The sequence below is a fragment of the Enhydra lutris genome, unplaced genomic scaffold, assembly GCF_002288905.1.
Source record: "Enhydra lutris kenyoni isolate GAN:26980312 unplaced genomic scaffold, ASM228890v2 scaffoldscaffold13, whole genome shotgun sequence".
Lineage (NCBI taxonomy): Eukaryota > Metazoa > Chordata > Mammalia > Carnivora > Mustelidae > Enhydra > Enhydra lutris.
In genome coordinates, this window is record NW_019154097.1 from 51,751,797 (window position 1) to 51,772,707 (window position 20,911).

At 44.7% G+C, this 20,911-nt stretch overlaps 1 protein-coding gene across 1 annotated transcript; it reads left to right on the forward strand.

Moving 5' to 3' along the window:
• Window positions 1-2,356: 2,356 nt before the first annotated feature.
• On the forward strand, window positions 2,357-20,238 carry LOC111146205 (zinc finger protein 33B-like). The gene is made up of 5 exons (XM_022501644.1): window positions 2,357-2,606; window positions 4,804-4,862; window positions 14,384-14,525; window positions 15,239-15,334; window positions 17,515-20,238. Exons 2-5 carry the CDS (start codon window positions 4,848-4,850, stop codon window positions 20,163-20,165), a joined length of 2,904 nt encoding a protein of 967 aa, XP_022357352.1. The 5' UTR covers window positions 2,357-2,606; window positions 4,804-4,847; the 3' UTR covers window positions 20,166-20,238.
• Window positions 20,239-20,911: the final 673 nt, after the last annotated feature.

Below are 20,911 nucleotides of genomic sequence, written 5' to 3' on the forward strand. Positions count from 1 at the left end.
CCTAAATGCCACCAGTGTCTTGAACAGCACCTTGTGAGCCACAGAGAGCCACCTTAAGGTCCAAACGGCTGGTAAGCTGGAGACTTGGGGTTTGAGCCCAGGCACACTCAGACTCCGGACCTCCAGCTCCGCCCCTCTGCAGAGCTGCCTCTCAGACACACTCTAAGAACACACTTGTGCAAATACACACAAACATGTTTTTATCTACAGTCATATTTCCACAAACATGATGTCATATAGCCAGCTCTATGCCTATACAGTAAGGTGGTGTCTTCCTTTCTTTCTTTGTTTTAAGATTTATTTGTTTATTTGAGAGAGAGAGAGAGAGAGAGAGAGAGTGCACAAGCAGGGGAGGGGCAGGCAGAGGGAGAGGGAGAAGCAGAGGGACCCTCCCCCTCTCTTTACTCTCTCTCTCTTCTCTCTCTCTCTCTCAAATAAATAAATAAATCTTAAAAAAAGAAAGAAAGGAAGACAAAAATATCTTAAACATTACACATCTGTTATTTGTTACGAGGGACTTTTTACATATATTTATCATCCACTTACATCTTGCCAGTTCCCTTTTCATGTGTTAGAGTGACAATAGTAATGCTGATCTTTTCAAAGATTCGTAAGAGCTCTTAGTATATTAAGATTATAAAGCCTTGGGGCGCCTGGGTGGCTCAGTGGGTTAAAGCGTCTGCCTTCAGCTCGAGTCATGATCTCAGGGTCCTGGGATCGAGTCCTGCATCGGGCTCTCGGCTCTTCGGGGAGCCTGCTTCCTCCTCCGCCTCTCTCTCTCTCTGTGCCTGCTTCTCTGCCTACTTGTGATCTCTGTCAAGTGAATAAATAAAATCTTTTTAAAAAAAGATTATAAAGATTTTGTTTCTCATGAAAGTTATAAAGATCTTTTCCTAGTTTGTCTTTAAGCTTTGTTCCAATTTTTAGTCTGAAACTGGAATGTGTGACTTTCTAACATAAAACCAGTCCATTTTCAGCTTAATGGTTTCTTAGCCTGCTGTCCTGTGTTTCCCATCCATGGATTGTATGTTCTAAAATTCACTTATGCTCTAAGAATTTGCTTTTAGAGGGGCACCTGTGTGGCTCAGTGGGTTAAGCCTCTGCCTCCGGCTTAGAGGTCATGGTCTCAGTGTCCTGGGATAGAGGCTCGCATGGGGCTCTCTGTTCAACAGAGAGACTACTTCCTCCTCTCTCTACCTGCCTCTCTGCCTACTTGTGATCTCTGTCAAATAAATAAATAAAATCTTAAAAAAAAAAGAATTTGGTTTTAGGGATGCCTGGGGTGCTCAGTCAGTTAAATGTCTGCCTTCTGGCTGCTTTTGGCTCAGGTCGAGATCCCAGAATCTCGGGATCAAGTCTCGCATGGGGCTCCTTGCTTCTCCCTCTGCCTGCCGCTCCCCCTTGCTTGTGCTCTCTCTCTGACAAATAAATAAATACAATCTTTAAAAAAAGAAAGAATTTGCTTTTAGACTTTAAAATCGTGAATCCAGGTAAAACTACTCTGATGCGTAAGCTCATGTTTAACCTTGTGTTTGAGTGTGGTCCCGGGTTGACCTGGCAACGTAAGGCAAACTTCAGTCTCCCACCAATCCCAAAGGCCCCTCATCATTTGGAACAGAGTTACAGTGTCCTCCGTCTGTGCTCTGGCCTCTAATGATCCTTTTTAATTTCTTCTTTATGGTAAAACTGTCGGAAGGATGTGCACCTAACGGCTCCATACGATCACCTCTGGGAGAAGGTGCGAAACCCCTTTTTCTTCTCGTTTCTGTGCATTTTGACTTAACTTCGATTTTTCTGTATTTTATCTTAAATGTTTGTCATTCCCTCCCCCCCCCCCCCTTTATTTCGTTTTCATTCACATCTTTTAAAAATTGCCTGGCTGGGCAATCGATTGCAAGAGCTAATTTGGCTCAAACTTTTCCTCTGTGCTCTGGAATCTGCCTCGTGGCGCGGCTTTGAAGAGGCCCCCCTCACCGCCTGGCAGGAGAGGCCTCGGAGCTGGGTTTGGGAACATGAGCGGGACGCGGGGTGATGTGGGAGCCTGAAGGGGTGGCAGCGGGGTGACCTGGGGGCGGGGTGGAGTATATGAGGGTGAGGTGGGGTGGGAGTCCGGGTGAAATTGGAGAGGGGCGTGTCCGCGCAGGTCCCGCCCCGCACATGGGCGGAGCCGCCCACGGGGCTCGCGGCGCGCGAGGTCAGGCTGGCGTCGGGCTCAGTGCGCAGGCGCGCGTCTTTCCGCCGCGGGGCTTTCTGGGGGTCTTGGGCCTCTCCGTCACCTGCGTGGTGGCGGACGCGGGAGGCGGGCGGCTGGTCGTGGAGGTTCTGGCCCTGGTCCGCGCGGGCCGCCCGAGGCTGCAGCGCGGGGCGTGGAGAGGGGGGCGGCAGACCCCAGCCCGCTCAGGTCGCCTCCTTCTCTCCCCCCGGCGGGGGCCGCGTCCTTCCAGAATGGGGGCGCCTCTGGGGCCTCCGAGCGAACGCGCAGGAAGGGCCGCGTTTTGGGGGCTGGCAGCGCTCGCCGCGGGGTCTCGGTCCTCGTAGGTGCCGAAGGGGCCCGTGCGCGGCCGGGAGGACTGAGCGCCGGCTGCCACCGGCTGGGGGTCGCCGAGGTAGGACTGGGACCTACCTCGCCCTGCATGTGCCGCGCCCTGCATGCCGTACATCCGTGACCGAAATGTGTTGCCCGGCTCGCCTCGGCGGTGTGACTCCCTGGGCTCCTTAGCGTTTCCCTGGGTCGGTGCAGATTGTGGGGGGGCGCGGGAGCAGCGGGGCCTCCCCGCCATGTGCCCCACCCCCGGGCGTCCCCGCGTCCCCGCATCTGCGCTGTCCAGGGCCTGAGAACGCTTCTCCGCGGCCAGCCCGCCTTTGTCCTCGGTCCCCTGCTTTGCGTTCCCTGAGAGGGGCCGTGTGTTCTCGGGGAGACGGGTCTGGGGCCTCTGATGAAGCTTCAGTTCGAAGGAGTTTCTTCCCTAGGCTCTCCTGGAACAGAGCAGGTCTACTGAGGCAGGAAGGGGGGGGCTCCGGGAGCAGGAATCTCACCGGGAGGAGCCCTGTGCAGAGCTTAGACAAGAGGCAGAAGAAACGCAGAAAAAGAGCATAGGGGGCCCCGAGTGATTTCACCACCTTCAGGAGAAGGGAGCTGGGGCCAAGTGGTGGCAGGGGACGGACTGTGTGAGAAATGTCACCTAGTTGGCTCCACAGCCGGGAAGCTTTTGTTTTCAGCCCTACTGCAAGGAGCACTCTTTCCTCCATTCTCCACTGATTCTTTCCAGAAGGTGGGCCGCTTTCTAATCATGACCTGTCACCAGGTCAGGCATCTGGAGATGTGTACTTCGGTCTTCCAGGGTCTTTCCACAGTGGATCTTGATCTTACAGGGTCAAGAGTAGTAGTTCAGGGAGGGTTTGCCGGGGTTTTTTGGTTTTGTCTCATTTGGTGCAAGAGGGGAAAAGAACCTGAAAGGGGAAGTGAGTGACTTGGCTAGGATCGGTAAGACGTGAATAGAAGCCAGAGTCCCTGAGTCCTGGCTCAGTCCTGTCCAAACAATCACATCAAGATAAGTTTCCTCTTAAAATATGCTTTTGAGGTGTCCCTGGGTGGCTCAGTGGGCTGAGGCCTCTGCCTTCAGCTGGGGTCATGATCCCCGGGTCCTGGGGTGGAGCCCCGTATCAGGCTCTGCTCAGCGGGGAGCCTGCTTCCTCCTCTCTCTCTCTGCCTGCCTCTCTGCCTGCTTGTGATCTCTGTCAAGTAAGTAAATAAAATCTTTAAAAAAAAAAAAAAGATGCTTTTGAGAAACACCAATCGAATTAGAAGAAACAGTTTCTTCAAAGATTTACGTTTAAGGTATGTATCCCTTTTCCCAAAGCTTTGAGGATTCTTGGACTCCGGGTGAATGTTATTGTTAGTAAATCAGATACACAAAATAGCCTTTAGGGTTTGCTTTCCCCTGCAACATGAGTTTTGTTTTGTTTTTAAAATTTACTTATTTATTTGTTATTTATTTTCTTTATTTGGTTATTTGCCAGAGATAGAGTGAGAGAGTGAGAGCAAGAGAGAGAGAGAGAGGGAGGGGCAGGCAGAGGAAGAAGTTGGCTCCCTGGGATCATGACCTGAGCGGAAGGCAGACACTTAACCAAATGAGCCACCCAGGTGTCCCTGATTTTACATTTATTTAGAAAGAGCATTGGTGCGCAAGTGGTGGGGGAGGGACAGAGGGAGAGAAAGAGAATCCCAAGCAGTCTCCACACTCAGCATGGAGCCCGTGATCACGACTCCAGCCAAACCCGAGTCGGTAGTTCAACCAGCTGAGCCACTCAGGCGCCCTACAAGATCAGTTTAAATGAAGACATTGTATTTCATATTTTGACATGCCAGCATTTGCTTAAATAGTTCTGTTTTAAGGGGCACGTGGGTGGCTCAGTTTGTTGGGGATCTGACTCTTGATTTCTGCTCAGGTCGTGATCTCGGGGTCATGGGTTAGAGCCCCTTGTCAGGCTCTGCACACAGCATGGAGTCTGCTTGGCCTTCTCCCTCTGCTCTCCCCCACACGTGCACACGCACACACTCTCTTGCAAAATCCTCCAATAATAACTTTTATTTTAAACGTTTCTGTGTCAGTGGAAGGGGGACATAGTTAAAGCAGTAGGAAACCGTGCAGGTTTAAGGAGTCAAAGGGGGACGGATGTTACCTTGCTTCTCTTTTCTAGGATCAGAGGTTAGCCAGCTGGCGTGTAGAAGTTTGTATGGGAACCGGGAGCTTTGGGGCCGGCCGGCTCTCATTACCCTGGTGGGCTTTCCTCCTCTTACAGCTGTGCCTTCCCAGCGTTTGACATTCTACCCAGAACAGCAGAAAATGAACAAATCCCAGGTGAGTGGTTTCTTTTCTTTACTCCATATTTCATTTTTCAGCAAATTTTGTGGTTTTTATAAGTGTCTTCATAAAGTAGAAAAGCCAAAATAGATAAAAAGCTGCTTCTGGGTAAATAAAGAGTGAGTGGTACCTTTGTAACCTGCGGTGGTGGCTGTGAGTCATGTGACTGCTTGGTCATCACAGATGAGCCTCACCTTTGTCTTTGAGCTTCCTGATCTATGTAGCATTTTCAGTGACCACAGAGAGGAACCAGCCAGTTACTCCTGGGACGAAAGACTTAGTGACCCTGGAGTCTGGGGAAAAAACGTCTTTGAAGTTCTTCAGGTGGTGAAGAGCTTTCTGGTCACCCCTGTTTGCCTGTAATCATTCTTCACTGGAGGTAGAGGTCAGAACTCAGGTTTTATTAGGGACCAAAGTGCTGCTGGACTCTGGAGAGCTTTCTGAACGTCCGCTCTGATCTAGGGACAAAACCCTCAGGCTCTCTGGAGGCATGAAAGAAAGGGATGGCTTCTTCTTAACTCCTCAAACAGTTGGACGGCAGATGGTTCAAACTCCGTTTTTGGCAAATGCTTATGCACTATTCGCTCACGTTTCTTTCATTTTGATAAAGTATATATAACAGAATTCATCATTTTAACCATTTAACCAGAAGTGTACAGCTCAGTGGCATGAATTACTTTCACAGTGTTGTGCAACCGTTACCCCTATTTTCTTAACTTTCTTGGCTCCCCAGACAAATCTCTGTAATCCTTGGCCAGTAAGTAACTTGCAGTCCTCCCAGCCCCGGTAACCAAATCTTCCTGTCTCTCTGAATTTCCCTATTCTAGGTATTTTATATAAATGGAATCACACAGTCTCTGTCCTTTTGTGTCTGGCTTCTTTCACTTGAATTAACATTTTCAGGGTTCATCCCTGTCGTAGCATGTATCAGAACTTCCTTCCTCGCAGTGTCTGAATAATATTTCGTTTTACAGATGCATCATCTTCCGCTCATCCATTCGTGTGTTAATGGACACTTGGAGTTGTTTCCATCTTTTGGCCCTTAAGAATAGTGCTGCTGTGAGCGTTCAGGTACAAGGATCTGCTTACCCATTCGCATTTCAATCCACTGGGGGTATCCTCACTTCTTCTGCATTACTTGCCTAAATATGTCCTGATAAAACTTAGCAGTAATGTCTCTGCCGTGGACGCCAGCAGATGTTTCCCAGACCTTACTTTACTAGAACATTCGGTTGCATGTGGCAGTTAACCCACTTTGACCTTCTAGAAAGGCCTCTTTCTATGGCATTTTGTGGCATCGTTCTTCTCGCTTTTTCCTACTCTGATTTCTTTGTCTCTCTCATGGCATCCTCCTCCTCTTAGGCCCATTCTCACAGCTTTTCCCCAAACTCCCATCCTTCACTCCGTCCTCCTATTACTCTGCCAGTCCTTTCTGTTTCCTACCCTCTGTGGTGGTAGTACCAAGTGTTAGCCTGGGCTCTCCCCTCACGTCTTGTCTTTCTCCGTTCCGGTGGCTAGAGTCTCTTCTGTTTTCCACGTTCCAAAGTTAAAATGATCTTTTGCAGCCTCCCCCATCTCCCATCTAATCTTGTCTGCCCATCCCCTGTTGGATGGTGGACCATCTGCGGGGCACAGTTAAAGGAAGCCCTGGAATGGGATTCATCCTGAAGCCTTCCCTCCCTTACCTCATCATGTGTGCATCTCAGTTTTACTACTTTTAAGATGGCAACAGGTTTTTGTTTGTTTGTTTGTTTTGTTTTTAATGGCAACAGTTCTTAAACCTGTTCTTCCTATTGAATTCTTTCTCCCCTTTCAGAGCTTAATTTTCTCTTCCCTGGACTGTTGGAAGAGCTGCTCACTTCTTCGTCCCCCAGATTACATCTGTCCTCCTGCGTAATTAATCTGAAATGCTATTCTGGGGTGCTTAGGTGGCTCAGTTGGCTGAGTATCTGACTCTTGGTTTCGGCTCGGGTCATGATCTTGTGGGTTGTGGGATCGAGCCCCATCTCGATTCAGTGCTCGGTGGGGAGTTTGCTTGAAGATTGTTTTCCTCTGCCCTTCGCCCCCCTCACATAAGCATGCTTTCTCTCTGTTTAAAATAAATTCATAGGGCGCCTGGGTAGTGGTAAAGTAACAGATATATAGGGGGTACCTGGGTGGCTTGGTGTGATGTATAATTCTTTTTATGCGTTATTGGTTTCATTTTGCTAAGATTTTGTTGAGGATTTTTGCTTCTGTGTTGATGGAAGATACTGGTCTGTAGTTTTCTTTTCTTGGGATGTCTATCTTATTTTGGTATTAGGGTAATGATGGCCACATAGAATGAAACAGGAACTGTTCCCTTTGTGTCTGTCTTCTAGAGGAGATTGTAGAGAGGTAGTACAATTTCTTCCTTAAGTGTTCGGTAGGATTTTTACCAATGAGCCAATCTAAGCCTGGTGCTTTCTGTTTTGGAAGATTATTAATTATTTTGTTTGTTTGTTTATTTTTAAAGATTTTATTTATTTATTGGACAGACAGAGATCACACATAGGCAGAGAGGCAGGCAGAGAGAGAGAGAGGGAAGCAGGCTCCCTGCTGAGCAGAGATCCCGATGCGGGCTCCATCCCAGGACCCTGAGATCATGACCTGAGCTGAAGGCAGAGGCTTAACTCACTGAGCCACCCAGGTGCCCCCCTATTTATTTATTTTTAAAGATACCATTTATTTATTTATTTGACAGCACACGCAGGCAGAACGGCAGGCAGAGGGAGAGGGAGAAGCACTCTCTCCACTGATCAGGGAGCCCGACATGGGTCTTGATCCCAGGACCTTGGAATCATGACCCAAGCCAAAGGCTTAACTAACTGAGCTACGAAGATGCCCCAAGATTAATAACTATTGACTCATGTTCCTTGATAGATGTAGACATAGATTGTGTATTTCTTCTTCTTCTTTTTTTTTTTGGATTTTATTTATTTATTTGAGAGAGAGACAGTAAGAGAGAGCATGAGAGGTGAGAAGGTCAGAGGGAGAAGCAGACTCCCTGCAGAGCTGGGAGCCTGATGCGGAACTCGATCCTGGGACTCCAGGATCATGACCTGAGCCGAAGGTAGTTGCTTAACCAACTGAGCCCCTAGATGCCCTGTGTATTTCTTTTTTTTTTTTTTTTAAAGATTTTATTATTTATTTGACAGACAGAGATCATAAGTAGGCAGAGAGAGAAGGGGAAGCAGGCTCCCCGCTAAGCAGAGAGCCTGATACGGGGCTCCATCCCAGGACCCTGGGATCATGACCTAAGCCGAAGGCAAAGGCTTTAACCCACTGAGCCACCCAGGCGCCCCTGTGTATTTCTTCTTGCACATTTAACAGGTTGTGTCTTTGTTCGGATGGGTCCACTTCATCTAGGCTATCAAATTTGTGGACATAGAGTTATTCTTTATATTCCTCTGTTACTCTTTTGCCACCCCGAGAATCTGTAGTGATGTGTCACTTCTTCCATTTTACATATTAATAATTTGTGTCCTCTCTCTTTTCGTAGAAAACCTAGCTAGAGGTTTATTGAATTTTTTAAAAAATCTTTTCAAAGAATCACCTTTTTGGTTTCATTGGATTTTTTTCCTATTGATTTCAATTTTACAATTTCTTTTGACGTTTCCATTTGATTTCTACTCTAATTTTTACCATTTCTTTTCATCTTTTCACTTTTAGTTGTTCTTGTTCTGGTGATTGATCTTAGGTCTTCCCTCTTTTCTAATATGGGCACTAAGTGCCATGCCTCTGGCTCTACTGCTTTGGTTGTGTTGCACGCATTTTTTATACATTGTGTTATAATTTTTATTTAGTACAAACTATTTTAAATTTTCTTTTGAGATTTCTTCTTTCATCCATGAGTTATTTAGAAAGTGTGTTGTTGGGGCGCCTGTGTGGCCCAGTGGGTTAAAGCCTCTGCCTTCGGCTCAGGTCATGATCTCAGGGTCCTGGGATCGAGCCCCACATCGGCTCTCTGCTCAGCAGGGAGCCTGCTTCCTCCTCTCTCTGCCTGCCTCTCTGCCTACTTGTAATCTCTCTCTGTCAAATAAATAAAATCTTAAAAAAAAAAAGTGTGTTTAATCTTCATATATCTTGGAGTTCTTCAGTTATCTTTCTGTTACTGATTTATAGTTTAATTCCACTGTGGTCTAAGAGCAAAAATTGTATGATTTCTAGTTTCCTTTAGTTTATTAAGATGTGTTTTATGGCCCACAGTGTGGTCCCTTGTGGTGAACGTTCCATGTGAATGTAAGAAGAACGTATTCTACTTCCATTGAACAAAGTAGTCAATCGATGTCACTCCAATCCAGTTGATGGATGGTGTTGTTGAGGTCGGCTCTGTCTTTGATTGTCCCTGGCTGGATCTGTCCGTTTCTGATAGAGAGATGTTGAAGTCTTCTAACTGTAACCGTGGATTCATCTCTTTCTCCCTGTAGTTCTGTCAGTTTTTGCCTGACGGATTTGACTCATGTTCTTTGATAGATGTAGACATAGATTGTGTATTTCTTCTTCTTCTTCTTCTTCTTTTTTTTTTTTTAAGATTTTATTTATTTATTTGAGAGAGAGACTGTGAGAGAGAGCATGAGAGGGGAGAAGGTCAGAGGGAGAAGCACATATCTGTTAAGGATTATTATATCTTCTTGGAGAGTTGACACTTTCTTCATTATGAAAGCCTTTCTCTATCCTTGATAGCTTTTCTTTGAAGTCTGCTCTGTCTGAAAATAAGATAGGCCCCTGCTTTCTTTTGATCGGTATTATCATGATGGTGTATCTCTCCAGCCATGTAGTTTGATGGGTTCATTCTTTAAGGAACAATTTTTTCCCAGTTTTTTTTTTCTTGTGGCATAGAAAATTTACCATTTTAATTATTTTAAGGGTACAGTTCGGTGGTGGTAATACGTTCATAATGTCATGCAACCATCACCATCTGTTCCTGTAGGTCTTTTAGAATCTTATAAAACTGAAGCTCTGTGCCCATTGAGTAATAACTCTCTATTCCTCCCTTCTTGTCCCGAGCAACCACCATTCTTCTCTGTCTCTCTGATATTCTCTTATGCGTAACATCTTAAAGGTTCATCTATATTGTAGCAAGTGTCAGAACATCATTACTTTTCTCTGACTGAATAACACTCGATCCTATGTACATACCACGTTTGCTTCGCCATTTGTCTGTTGATGAGCACTAGGGTTGCTTCAACATTTTAGCTATTGGGAATAATGCTGCTATAAATATGGGAGTACAGATATGCCTTTAAGACCCTGCTTTCAGTTCTTTGGGGTATAGAACCCGAAGTAGAATTACTGGGTCATATGATAAATCTGTTTTTCACTTTTTAAGAACTGCCATGCCCTTCCGTACTGGTTGTACCATTCCACATTCCCACCAGCATTTCTCCACGTCCTCTCAAGCATGTGTTTTATAGTAGCTGTCCTAATGGGTATGAGGCGGTATCTCGTTGTAGTTTTAATTTGCATTTCCCTAATGATCAGTGATGTTGAGCGTGTTTTTATGTGTTTATTGGCCATTTGCATGTCTTCTGTGGAAAAATATCTGATGAAGAATTTTGCCCATTTTTGAATTGGATGTTTGTGGTATTTGTGTGTGTGTGTGTGTGTGTGTGTGTGTGTGTGTGTGTGTGTTTAGGAGCCCTCTATATATTCTGGGAATTAATACCTTATCAGATATATGACTTGCAAATATTTTATCCCATTCTGTGTGTTGCATTTTACTCTGTTGATAGCGTCTTTTGATGCACAAAATTCTTAATTTTCAGTAAGTCCACTTTGGTTTTTTCCCTTTTGTTGCCTATGCATCATATCCAAGAAATTATAGCTAGATCTAGTGTCATGAAGATTTTGCCTTATGTTTTTTCTAAGAGTTTCATAGTTTAAAATAGTACATTTAGGTCTTTGATCCACCTTAAGTTAATTTTTGTATGTGGTGTTAAATAGGAGCCCAGTTTCATTCTTTGCCTGTGGATACCCAATATTCCCAGTGCCATTTGTTGAAAAGACTGTCTTTTACCCATGGAATGGTCTTGGCACCCTTATAAAAAATTATCTGGTCACAAATGCGAGGGTTTAATTCTGGGCTCTCTATTCCATGAGTCTGTGTGTCTGTCTATATACCTGTGCCACACTGTTTTGATTTTTGTTGCTTTGTAGTGAGTTTTGTAACTAGGGAGTATGAGTCCTCCAACTCTTCTTTTTCAAGGTTGTTTTGGGTATTTACTTGGGCAAAGGATCTCCCTTTGAGATTCCATGTGAATTTTAAGATGAGTTTTTCTATTTCTGTAAAAAACATCACTGGGATTTTGAGAGGGATTGCGTTGATTCTGTAGATCACTGTGGGTAGTGTTGACATCTTCACAATATTAAGTCCTCCAATCCATGAATGTGGGCTGTGTTCCCACCTAGTTATATCTTTCATTTCTTTTTTTTTTTTTTAAGGATTTTATTTATTTATTTGTCAGACAGAGATCACAAGTAGGCAAAGAGGCAGGCAGAGAGAGAAAGGAAGGGAAGCAGGCTCCGTGCTGAGCAGAGAGCCCGATGCAGGGCTTGATCCCAGGACCCTGAGACCATGACCTGAGCTGAAGGCAGAGGCCCAACCCACTGAGCCACCCAGGTGCCCCGATGTCTTTAATTTCTTTAAGCAGTGTTCTTTGGTGTTCCTTGTGCAATTTTTCACCTCCTTTGTTAATTCCTAAGTATTTTATTCTTTTGGTGTGATTGTAAATGGGATTGTTTTTATAACTTCCTTTTCAAATTGTTGTCCGTGTACAGAAATGCAGCCACTTCCTGTGTATTGATTTGTATCCTTCCTCCTACTTTGCCGAATTCATTTATCAACTTTAACATTTTTTTTGTGTACTCTTCAGGGTTTTCTACATACAAGATCATACCGTTTGCAAATAGATATAATTTTACTACTTCTTTCCGATTTGAATGTTTTGTTTCATTTCCTTCCTTCCCTTTCCTTCCCCTCCCTCCCTCCCTCCTTCCCTCCCTTCCTTCCTTCCTTCCTTCTCTCCTCCCTCTCTGTCTCTCTCTCATAAGTCTTCTGGCTAACATTTCCAGTACTAGATTGAACAGAAGTGGCATAAGTGGGCATCCTTGTCTTTTTCCTGATTTTAGAGGAATAACTTTCTGCTTCCACCAGTAAGTGTGATGTTTGCTGTGTATTTTTCATGTATGACTTTTATTATGTTGAGGTGGGTTCCTGCTACCCCTAGTTTCTTGAGTCTTTTTATCGTGAAGAACGAGTGTTGGATTTTCTCAGACGCTTTTTCCACGCCAGTTGTGATGATTGTGTGTTTTTCCCCCTCATTCCCTTAACGTATGGTGTATTGCGTTGATTTTTATATGTGGTATTAAATAGGAGCCCAGTTTTCATATTTGGAGCCATCCTCACACTCCAGGAATAAACCACACTTGGCCATAGCGGGTAGTCCTTTTATTATTATGCTGCTGAATTTGGTTTGCTAGTATTTTGTTGAGGATTTTTATAGCAGTGTTCATAAGGGATAATGGTCTGTAGGTTTCTCTCAGTGTCTTTTTCTGGCATTGGTATGAGGGTGATGCTGGCCTCACACGATGAGTTAGGAAGTATTCACTCCCCTTCAATTTTCTGGAAAAGTCTCAGAAGGATTGGTATTAGCTCCTCTTTAAAATGTTGGTAGAGGGGCGCCTGGGTGGCTCAGTGGGTTGATGCCTCTGCCTTCGGCTCACGTCATGATCCCGGGGTCCTGGGATCAAGCCCCGCGTCGGGCTCTCTGCTCAGCCGGTTCCTCCTCTCTCTCCGCCTGCCTCTCTGCCTATTTGTGATCTCTGTCTGTCAAATAAATAAATAAAATCTTTAATAAAATAAAATAAAATGTTGGTAGAAAAAAAATAAAAATAAAAAAAATTAAAATGTTGGTAGAACGATACAGTGAAGCCATGAGGTCCAGGACTGTATTTGTTGGGATAGTCCTCATTACTGACCCAGTCTCCTTACTAGTTGCAGTTCTGTTCAGACCATCTGTTTTCATCCTGATTGAGCCTTGACTGGGTTTTGTGTTTCCAGGATTTTCTCCATTACCTCTTGGTTACCCAAATTGTTGGCATGCATTTGTTCATACTACTCTTATAAACCTTTTTATTTCAGCAGAACTGGTAGAAATGTTCTTATTTTCATTTCTGACTTTAGCAATTTGAGTCTTCTCTCTTCTTTTTCCTTAGTCCATTTAGGCAAAAAATTGTTCTGTTCATCTCTTCAAAAAACTGGCTTTTGTTTTCATTTTATCTGTTGTTTTTCTTTTTTGTTTATTTCTGGTCTAATCTTATTATTTCCTTCCGGCAGGTGGGTTTGGGTTTAATTTTCTTGTTTTTCTGGTTCTTTAAGTTGTAAAGTCAGGTTATTGATTGGAGAGCTGTCAGGGTGATTGCTCTCAAGTCCTTTATGGTTCCTCCTTATTCTCAGGGTCACACCTGCTGCCTGCCGAGGGCCCGGGATGCTCCGGCAGAAAGGAAACAGTAGGTTGTCTACATTTAACTTTTAGCCAGGAAAAAAAAAAAATTTAAGCTTATCATCATTGTGTGGATTGGCAGTTTGTATATATTATCCGTTAAGAAGTAAATAAAAATTGGAAGGTGCTCAAACTTTATTCCTAGGGTGAGGGTGAATTATTCTGGAGACACTACAGTATAGGAATGAACCCAGACTTGCTATGTAGTGTATCCCTGGACACCATGGCAAATCTCTAACATCTTACAGCCCTACACACTGTTCTGTCACACTTCTGGGTGCGTCTCCTGACTCCTTGGCCCTGCTCACGTCACGGTGCCACATTAATGACGATCTCCGGTTTAGTGAAGCCCAACTTGACAACACAAAACAGAACCCTATTTTCTGACATTACTTAATACTCTTTGTAAATGACTCTAGCACAGCTCGCACGATACCTTATTACAGCATAAGTGTTCATAAATCTGATTTGTCTCCTTATTAAGACTGAAGCTCCTGGGGCTAAGCCTCGGTGGCTCACTTAGTTGAGTGTCTGACGTTTGATTTCGGTTCAGGTCATGATCTCAGGGGCCTGGGCTCGAGTCCTCTGTTGGGCTCTGTGCTCAGCGGGGAGTCCGCTTCTCTCCCTTGCCCTCTACCCCTCCCCCCAACTCACATGCTCTTTCAAATAAATCTTAAAAAAAAAAAAAAAAGGCTTAGGCTCCTTAAGGGCAGGAAAAAAGAACAGGATTTATTTAGCTTAATATTCCTTGCAGAGTTAAGACAGTTTCAGAAACACAGTAAGAACTTCAGTTTTTTTGTTTGAGTTAATAAGCTAATACTGGGTTTTCTGGGTTTTCCCATCATATTCAGTTTATCCACAAAGTAAAAACAAAAGATGTTATAGAATAGGCCACATATATACTTTTATGGTCAACTTGCAAAGTAAACATGTTAAGACTTGTTTCCCACTTGTCTTTTTCATGTCACCCAATGCTGCTCTCTTTGGCTTGAACAGAAATGTGCTGGTCAGGGATCCGTGTCATTCAGGGATGTGACTGTGGACTTTACCCGGGATGAGTGGTTACAACTGACGGGCACACAGAGGACACTGTACCGGGACGTGATGCTGGAGAACTACAGTCACCTGGTCTCAGTGGGTGAGGGTGTTCCCTGTGTCACGTCTCACAGCATGCATTTCCTTTCTTCCTTCGTAGCTGCCAGAGTTTTTGGGCCCCTGAAGGAGTGTTTAATGATACTGTGTGTAGGGGTGCCTGGGTGGCTCAGTGGGTCAAAGCCTCTGCCTTTTTTTTTTTTTTTTAAAGATTTTATTTATTTATTTGACAGAGAGAAATCACAAGTAGGCAGAGAGGCAGGCAGAGAGAGAGGAGGAAGCAGGCTCCCCGCTGAGCAGAAAGCCCGATGCAGGGCTTGAACCCAGGACCTGGGATCATGACCTGAGCCGAAGGCAGCGGCTCAACCCACTGAGCCACCCAGGCGCCCAAGCCTCTGCCTTTGACTCATGTCATGATCCCAGCATCCTGGGATCTGGGATCGAGCCCCGCATCAGGCTCTCTGCTTGGCAGGGAGCCTGCTTCCCTTCCTCTCTCTCTCTGCCTGCCTCTCTGCCTACCTGTGATCTCTGTCAAATAAATAAAATCTTTAAAAAAATAAAAGTGATACTCTGTGTATATCTCATGATCTCATGGGTGAGAGATGTTCCCATTGGGCACATGCTGTGTTCTTGCCTCCCTAATGCAAGGTACACACGGGCTCCTTTATCATGTGGCTCCTGAAGCTGCACCTTCCTCGTCCTCCAGGGTCCTTATATCGAAGCAGCTGTGACGAGTTTTACCCTATATTCCACTTACAGGGTGTCACCTCACCAAACCAGAGGTGATCTCCAGGCTGGAGCAAGGAGAAGAGCTGTGGCCCTCAGAGGCAGAATTCCCAGACCAGGGTGATCAAGGTGAGTTAGTCATTGTGGAGGAAAGAAGAACCCTACAGAAATCAGGCCCCAGGTGGATCGGTTCTGAGGTTGGTGTGTGTCTCTGTAATTCAATTTTGGGCCCTTAGACCTTTGGAAGTAGCTGAGCAGTGAGCTGGCAGACCTCCAGTCACCCAGGTCACCCCTGTCTGTCACTTGTAAATACCGTGTTGCCCTCTTCTGCCTGATAGCCAGTATGGAACCCCTGCCTTCTTTGCCTTAGACCTTTGTCTTTGGTTTCTTTCTCTAGTATTCATCTTCCTCCATTTCATGGACTATTTCCTCTTTATTTTTCCTCTGGCCATCCATCCATCTGTCCATCCGTCCATCCTTCTGTCCTTCTGCACATGTTCCTCCTGCGTGCCACTTGTGTTCTTGATGCTGGAGATATGCTGGTGAACTAACAATGTTCCTGAGCTCTTAGAGCTTACAAGCGAGAAGATAGATGTAAACGAAAAAAAATTACTTAATCAAGTGGTGAGAAGACCCATGGAGAGAATTAAAGCAGGCTAAAAGGAGACCGTGGGGTGTGCTCTTTTAAAAGGTGGTCAGAGAATGCCTTTTTGATGAGGTCCGCATTAGAGGGGATCCTGGGTTTTCCAGGGAGAAGGAAGAGCCAGGCCATGCTCTTGTGGCAGCTGTTGGTTGGAAGAGCTCTGGGAATGGCAGGGGGCCATCGTGGCTGTAGGGGTGCATCCGAGAGGGACATTGGTAGGGGCTGACTTCAGAGAGGCAGCCAGAGCCCAGATGATGCCTTACAGGACAAGCTAAGGGCTTCGATTCTGCTTTAGGTGAGAGGGACAACTGTTCATGGATTTCCACAAAACAGTGTTTTAAAAGAATTTCTCTGGCTACTGCCCAGAGAAAATCAGAGACGAGCGTGAGGGTGGTTGACGAAAGTAGAAGCAGAGACAGAACGCAGGGCTGCTTGCCCCAGAGCGCCGCCAGAGTTACCCGCTGATCTGGCAGATTTCAATTTACTGCTCATGCTGACAGTCTCATGCCATGGAGGAAGTTGAACAAAATCAGGTTATTTATAGCACTGGAGGGCATGGTTTCAGGTGTATTTTTAACATAGGAACTTGATAACCATTGAATAAGGACCATAATATAGTTTAGGATGTGTGGACACAACAAGGATTGAAGGTTCCCGGAGAATAAGTTTATTATTTATTGGAATGTTGAACAGTTTGTTTAAAAGGTTTGGGGGCAAGATTCTGAACTGAGCAGTAAAATTGCTTGCAACTCTTAGCTTCCCGGGCAAGTGTCCCAGAGTAGTACAGTCCTGTTCTGAAGACGGAATACTGGTCAGGTTAATGTAGGGACTGGGCTGTGCGGGTGTGGATGGTTTCGGTTCTCAGCAGAGCAGACCGGCTTGCAGTGGTTTCGGTGAGCAGTGATGGGGGCTTTGAGTTCCGAGCTGGTGCGGGTGAGGAGGCAGGGCTGCCACTGAGTCGGAGGTGGCCTTTGAGTCAGGGACAAGGGTAAAGGTTGGGGTGGGAGGTGTTTACCCATGTGGCAGATTGGGGAGGAGATGTTTGGGGGAAGTGTAAAATTTAACATCTACTAACTCTAAATCCTGAAGTCCTTTAGATTTTAGTTCTATTCTGATAGCCAGTCCCTGCTTTAGTTCTAGAATTGGTAAGCAAATCAGTTCTCAAAAGCAGTCTTCTGCTATATTACATTTCACCATTTCTTGACCCAAGTTCATTTTTTAGAAGGTTCTTTAAGAATTCATGAGAACAATGCTTCCTGCATTCTTACAAATACAGACTTGCTGGTGTTACTTCAACTGAGTATCATTTTGTCTACATATAAAATTATTGGGATTTACTTTTAGTCTTTAAGGATTTTGTAATTCTTTCTCCACTGCTTTTAGCACTGAATTCTATTATGGATGCCTGAAATCGCTTGATTTTTTTTTTTTTTTCTCTTCTTAAAAATGACTGACTTTGGGTTCTGGGGATGTGATGTGCAGCAGGGTGACTGTGGTTACTAGTACAGTAAGTACAGTGGAAAGTTGATTGTTCTAACCACACACAGTTTACCTGGGTTAACCGAATATGGTGATAGATGTTTTGATTATCTTGATTTTGGTAATCATAGGAAATGTGTTAACATTTTTGAAGTGTACTTAATTTTTCTTCTTTATGACCTTACAGACAGAAACCAGGAAGACCAAGACAGACATTTGTGGCAAGTTTCACTCATCAGCAAAAAATCACTAACTAAGAAGAGAGAGAATGTTTTCAGAGAAACACCCTGTCAGGATGACTCTCATGGAAAACGTTTGAAAAATGTTTCAGAATCAATTATTAGTAATAACAATTATTCAGGTAAGAACTCTGATGAAATTAATGCATGTGGGAAGTTACTCTCTGGTAATAACCAAGGAAATACTCATACTGGAAAGACGTCTGGTGAACAGAACCTAGGTGGGAAATCCCCAAGTCCTATTGAGGGCTGTACTGAGCAACAGAAAATTCAAACTTTGGGGCCACTTTTTGTAAATAATGAATGTGGAGAGATTTTTCTTAATAAGGCAGCTGTCATTACACCTACAAGGGCTCAAACAGAAGGGCAGTCCTGTGATTCTAAGGAACAGGGGCGAAATACCAGAGATGAGTCAGCCCTCGAAGTCCTCCAGGAAACTCACACAAGGAAGAACCGCTGTGAGGTCAATGAGTGCTGGAAGTCAACCCTCTTAAAACATCAGAAAGTGAATGTGGAATGTAATGACAACGAGACTAATTTCAGCAAGAAGTCCCATGACACTCAACCTCCCGAAACTCACACAGGAGAGAAAACCTTTGAATGTAGTCACTGCCAGAAATCTTTCGACCAGGAGGCCCACCTGACTCAGCATCAGAAGACACACACAAGAGAGAAACCCTGTGGAAGTAATACATCTGGAAAAACCCTTCAGAAATCACAGCTCATAGACCCTCCGCAGTCTCAGGCAGGAGAGAAACTCTGTGACTACAGCGAAGCCCCCGTGCCGTCAGGCCTTACCCATCAGCAGAGAACACGGTCAGAAGGGAAGCTTTATGTGTGTAACGAGTGCAAGAAGTCTTTCCGTCATAGCTCAGCCCTCAAAGTCCATCAGAGAATTCACACGGGAGAGAAGCCCTATCAATGCACCGAGTGTGGGAAATCCTTCTATGCCAAATCAAACTTGAACCATCATCAGAGGACTCACACGGGGGAGAAGCCCTATGAATGTAAGGAGTGTGGGAAATCCTTCTGTGTGAAATCAAACTTAACTAAGCATCAGAAAACACATACAGGAGAGAAACCTTTCAAATGTAATGAATGTGGGAAAACTTTCTTACAGAAGTCACAGTTTGCTGACCATCAGAGAACACACACGGGGGAGAGACCCTATGTATGTAATGAGTGCGGTAAGTCCTTCTACTATAAGTCAGCCCTGCACGTACATCAGGGGAAGCATACAGAAGAGAAACCCTTTAAATGCACCGACTGTGGGAAATCCTTCTGCTATAAATCTGCCTTAATTATCCATCAGGTGTCTCACACGGGGAAGAAACCCTATGACTGTAATGAATGTGGGAAAACCTTCTGTGTGAAGTCAAACCTCACTAAACATCAGAAAATTCACACTGGTTTGAAACCTTATGAATGTAATGAGTGTGGCAAAGCCTTCTCTATGAATTCGATCCTAATAGTACACCAGAGAACCCACACGGGGGAGAAACCCTATGGATGCAATGAATGTGAGAAGTCCTTTTATAAAAAATCAGCCCTCACTAAACACCAGAAAACACACACAGGGGAGAAACCACATGAGTGTAACGAATGTGGGAAGGCCTTCCATATGAAATCCACCCTGATCATACACCAGAGAACTCACACTGGAGAGAAACCCTTTAAATGTAACGAATGTGAAAAGTCATTCTACGTGAAGTCACTTCTTAACATTCATCAGAGAAATCACACGGGAAAGAAACCCCACGTATGTAGTGAGTGTGGGAAAGCCTTTTCTATGAAGTCCAATCTCACCGATCATCAGAAGACACATTCAGAAGAGAAACCCTATGAATGTAACGAATGTCAGAAGACCTTTCGCCATAAGTCAACTTTAACGGTACACCAGCGAACTCACACAGGGGAGAAACCCTATAAATGTAATGAATGTGGGAAATCTTTCTATATGAAGTCAGCCCTTAGTCAACACCAGAGAATACACACAGGGGAAAAGCCTTATGAATGTAAAGAATGTGGGAAAACCTTCTTCCAGAAGTCACACCTCACGAAACATCAGCGCACACACACAGGGGAGAAACCCTATGAATGTAAGGAATGTAAAAAAACCTTCTTCCAGAAGTCACACCTCATTGAACACCAGAGAACCCACACTGGGGAGAAGCCCCATGAATGTAACAAGTGTGGGAAATCTTTCTGTTATAAGTCAGCCTTAACCATACATCAGAGAACTCACACGGAAGAGAAACCATATAAATGCAATGAATGTGAGAAATCTTTCTGTATGAAATCACACCTCACCGTACATCAGAGAACTCACACAGGGAAGAACCCCTTTGAATGTAAGGAATGTGGGAAGACTTTTTATGTGAAGTCAAACCTCATTAATCATCAGAGGACTCATACAGGGGAGAAGCCCTATGAATGTAAGCGATGTGGGAAGTCCTTCTGTATGAAGTCGACCCTCGCGGTTCATCAGCGCACACACACAGGGGAGAAGCCCTATGAATGTAACGAATGTGGGAAGTCATTCTGCAAGAAGTCGACTCTCACGAAACATCAGGTAATTCACACAAGGGAGATACCCTAAGGTGCAGCAAATGTGGAAAACCCTCCTGTGTGAAGTCAAATTTTGTCAACACCAAGAGCTCCCGTGGGAGAGACCTTAGGACTGTAATAATGTGGAGAACTCTTGGGGAGATTCAGTCTTTAGTTGGCCTAAAGGGGTTGGTGGGCTCTTTCTGGAACGGATATTGGGAAAGTTTTTGTGTCAGATCTTATGAAATACCAGAGAGCCCACATGGAGAGAGCCGAGAATGTTCTGTATGTTAGTGTCCACCTATGAATCTGAGAAGGTGTCTCAGAGGAATCGGTCATGGGGCTCAAATCACAAAGAATGCCACAGAAGTATAAAGGCATTTACAGAGTCACAACTTACTGATCATCAGGTAATTGATATTTGAGTGGAACTGTTATCAGTGTTTTACATGCATGAAAGCTTTTGAGGGGAAAAAAAATCAGACTCTGTATAAGAAAGGAATTAATCTTGAGGGGAAATCTATCAATTTGGGAAATGTGGATACATTTTCTTTGGAAATATCCTAACACTAGAAGTCAGGATTCGGATGTGGTACAAGATTTTGAAGATGTGGCATAAGATACCTCTGATGCTAACGGTGCTCATTGTGGGATCATGAGGCCTCTGGTGGCGGCCGCTCACAGCACCAGACGCCAGAGGTGCACCTGAGGAATCGAGGTTTTGGTATATTGTACGCAGCATACACGTGTCATGCACGTTTGGTTTACGTAGCGGGTGTTGAAATAGGTGTCGGTAGG

Excerpts from the sequence above, each read along its gene's own strand:
- LOC111146205 (XM_022501644.1), top strand. Across the intron at positions 14,526-15,238 it reads CAGTCACCTGGTCTCAGTGG|GGTGTCACCTCACCAAACCA; the intron begins GTGAGGGTGTTC and ends TTCCACTTACAG. Across the intron at positions 15,335-17,514 it reads CCCAGACCAGGGTGATCAAG|ACAGAAACCAGGAAGACCAA; the intron begins GTGAGTTAGTCA and ends ATGACCTTACAG.